The sequence below is a fragment of the Lepidothrix coronata genome, unplaced genomic scaffold, assembly GCF_001604755.1.
Source record: "Lepidothrix coronata isolate B3197 unplaced genomic scaffold, Lepidothrix_coronata-1.0 Scaffold1849, whole genome shotgun sequence".
NCBI lineage: Eukaryota > Metazoa > Chordata > Aves > Passeriformes > Pipridae > Lepidothrix > Lepidothrix coronata.
This window is the reverse complement of record NW_016692029.1, coordinates 553-3,152: the sequence shown is the minus strand read 5'-3', so window position 1 is coordinate 3,152 and position 2,600 is coordinate 553. Positions and strand designations below refer to the sequence as shown.

At 41.5% G+C, this 2,600-nt stretch overlaps 1 protein-coding gene across 1 annotated transcript; it reads left to right on the top strand.

The window, feature by feature from the left end:
* The first annotated feature begins 201 nt into the window (after positions 1-201).
* Positions 202-2,296, top strand: LOC108510654 (lysine-specific demethylase 3B-like). The gene is made up of 3 exons (XM_017840314.1): positions 202-455; positions 589-657; positions 1,523-2,296. The coding sequence occupies exons 2-3, from the start codon at positions 634-636 to the stop codon at positions 2,111-2,113; spliced, it is 615 nt and encodes a 204-aa protein (XP_017695803.1). The 5' UTR covers positions 202-455; positions 589-633; the 3' UTR covers positions 2,114-2,296.
* Positions 2,297-2,600: the final 304 nt, after the last annotated feature.

The following is a 2,600-nucleotide window of genomic DNA, read 5'->3' as shown; positions in this document are numbered from 1 at the left end:
GTTACCTGGTTTTTATTACATGCTTCTGTGTGATCTGACAGGTAGTTACCACTGGCCTGCTCCTGTGCTTTTAGCAGATACATGCTCAGAAGCACCCAACTTTCTGTGTATTTACTGTGAAATAAATGGTAACCTCCAAGCACAGTTAGAGACTGGGTATTCAGTGCTCCTTTTGGGGAGACACTGCTGAGGATAGTTAGGATGAATTGATGTGCCTCTTATAGTTGTCTTTTCTACGTCTAGCAGAGTGAAGTGTAGAAGGCTAGAACAATACTAAATCAGATTTAAGAAGAGCTGTCTTTAATGCAATGAACGCCTCTAGAAATGCTCAACAGAACAAATATACAGGGTAACAGCGGTAGGAATCAAATCTGCAAGTTTTTGAAATCGAGGAGCAGAAGGATAGAAGGTAAACTGGAAGGCAGTGGTATTCCTAAGAAAGTGGGATAGAAAAGGTAAATGGGAGAGGGGCTGCACAGTAACTCTGTGTTTAGGTGTCTTATGTTGATACTATATACTCTGAATTAAAAATTATCTTCCTCTTTTCTTTCTCCTACCTCCTCATCGTCAATCTGCATAAAAAATTAGAGTGGTGAGATAAAGTCGGTGGATCCTCGACTGATTCATGTGGTGATGGACAACACTTCTCCAAGCGAGGTAGTCCAGCAGTTCAGGTCTTGTATATACAGTGTGAAACTTCATAAAAACTTAGACGTGCAACATCTAAAACATGGGAACAACTAAGAAATGATGGAGTGTTCACTGCGGATCTTTGATAATTTTAATAATTTTCCTTTTAAAAGTTGGAACGGGAAAATTTTGTTTGCTACTTTGAGGATGGTCATAGCTTTCTTTGAACAATCTTCTCCTTTTGTTAGGCCTGTTTTACTAAGTTTAGTGGGGGTCAGTAACCATGGTGGTTGTGCTCCATTTTAAGGTGTAGTGCTCTGATAAAGATTGTCTGTGCTTGCTGCCTTTTTCTAACAGGATCACTGTGCTGCTTCACAGACCTTTTTAGGCATTTCTAGGAGTTGCCATCTGGCTTGTATGCCTTGTAAGCATTACATTGCTTCAGTTGAGAGATTCCATGATAACATTTGAACCTGTAGTTTTACCCTAGGCAAAAGGGCAAGCTGTCTCCTGTAGTTAAATATTGTAGGCTTTGTGTAGTGCACAGAAAGTGTGCCCTTCAGAAGAACTGTGGGGATTACACTTGGAGCAAAAATGAGTGTGCAAATAGTATTCATGCATTACGAAGAACAATGATGGAGTACATGCTACATCAAGGTAGCTCAGCTAAAAATTTTCTTGTGCAGATCCTATTCTAGTACAAAAAAGTCAAGACTGCACTCATGCTTGTGTTCTGTGCTCAAATGGCTTCTCTCTTTAGATGTCTCAATTTGTGATAAAATGGTCTTAAGCTTCAGAGCAGTATAATGTGTTCTCTTCTAACAGAAAAATGGTTTTTGAATGGATATCCTGATTGTTCTGTTTAGTGATTGCGTGGTTTTGTCTGTTATAGGGAGGGGGCCTAAAATCAGCTAAATCATCATCTAAAGGGAAAAAGAAGAAAGAAAGCCTGGAGGGAAAGGACGGAAGGAGGAGGAAAAATGCTTCAGATTCTGGATGTGATCCTGCAACAAAGAAGCTAAAGGAGAGGGGTGAGGTGGATAGCAACGGTAGTGATGGAGGTGAGGCGAGCAGAGGTCCTTGGAAAGGAGTCTCCAGTAGCGAAACAGGACTGGATCCGAGGGCCAAGCAGTTGCCTTCATTCATTCCTCAGATTAATCGCAATATTCGCTTTGCTACTTACACCAAAGAGAACGGCCGAACACTGGTGGTGCAGGATGAGCCGGTTGGTGGTGACACACCATTGCCCTTCACTCCATTTTCCTCTGTGGCTGGACAAACGTTGCTTGTGGGATCTGGATGTAAAGAGGCAGGAAAGTCACTGGAGCAGGTTGGCCCAGTGACTTCTGCAACCGCCGTTACTACAACGGCTTTGACGCCGACAACGGTGAGAATCTCTGACACCAGTTTGCCAGCTGTTACTGGGCAGGAGAAACTGAAAACAGTTCGATCTCAAGCCCAGGGAGAGGTGAGTAACTCGTGATCCAGCATGTCCGAGAAGGATTTACGTATTTGCAGCAGATGTTCTGCAACATACTCCTGTTACAACGTTTGGCCACGGAATTGAGAAAACTGCTTTTTCTCTGATTAGTCCCTCTCCTCACAAAGAAAACCTGTTATCTGATATAAGAAATGACTCCAAAGAAAATTAAGATATTTGGTGAAGGAGTAGTAAGAGACAACTGTGTATGTGTGTGTTTATTCAGCCTTAATCCAAGAAATGCAGTTTTAAAGTCACATTAAGCACTGCACTTAATTCTCTTGTGTCATATGGAAGATAACCTACTTAAAACCTCTTGCCTTTATGTTAACGAATCTCCATGAGAATGTGCACTGAGTTGAACATTCAAGTTACTTAAAAAAAAAAAGCCTCAAAACCAGCAAAATGATGAGGATACACTTAGATGACCTTTTATAGATGCCCAGCTTGTATGTTACAGCTGTGTTACCTATATAGGAGAAAAATGAAC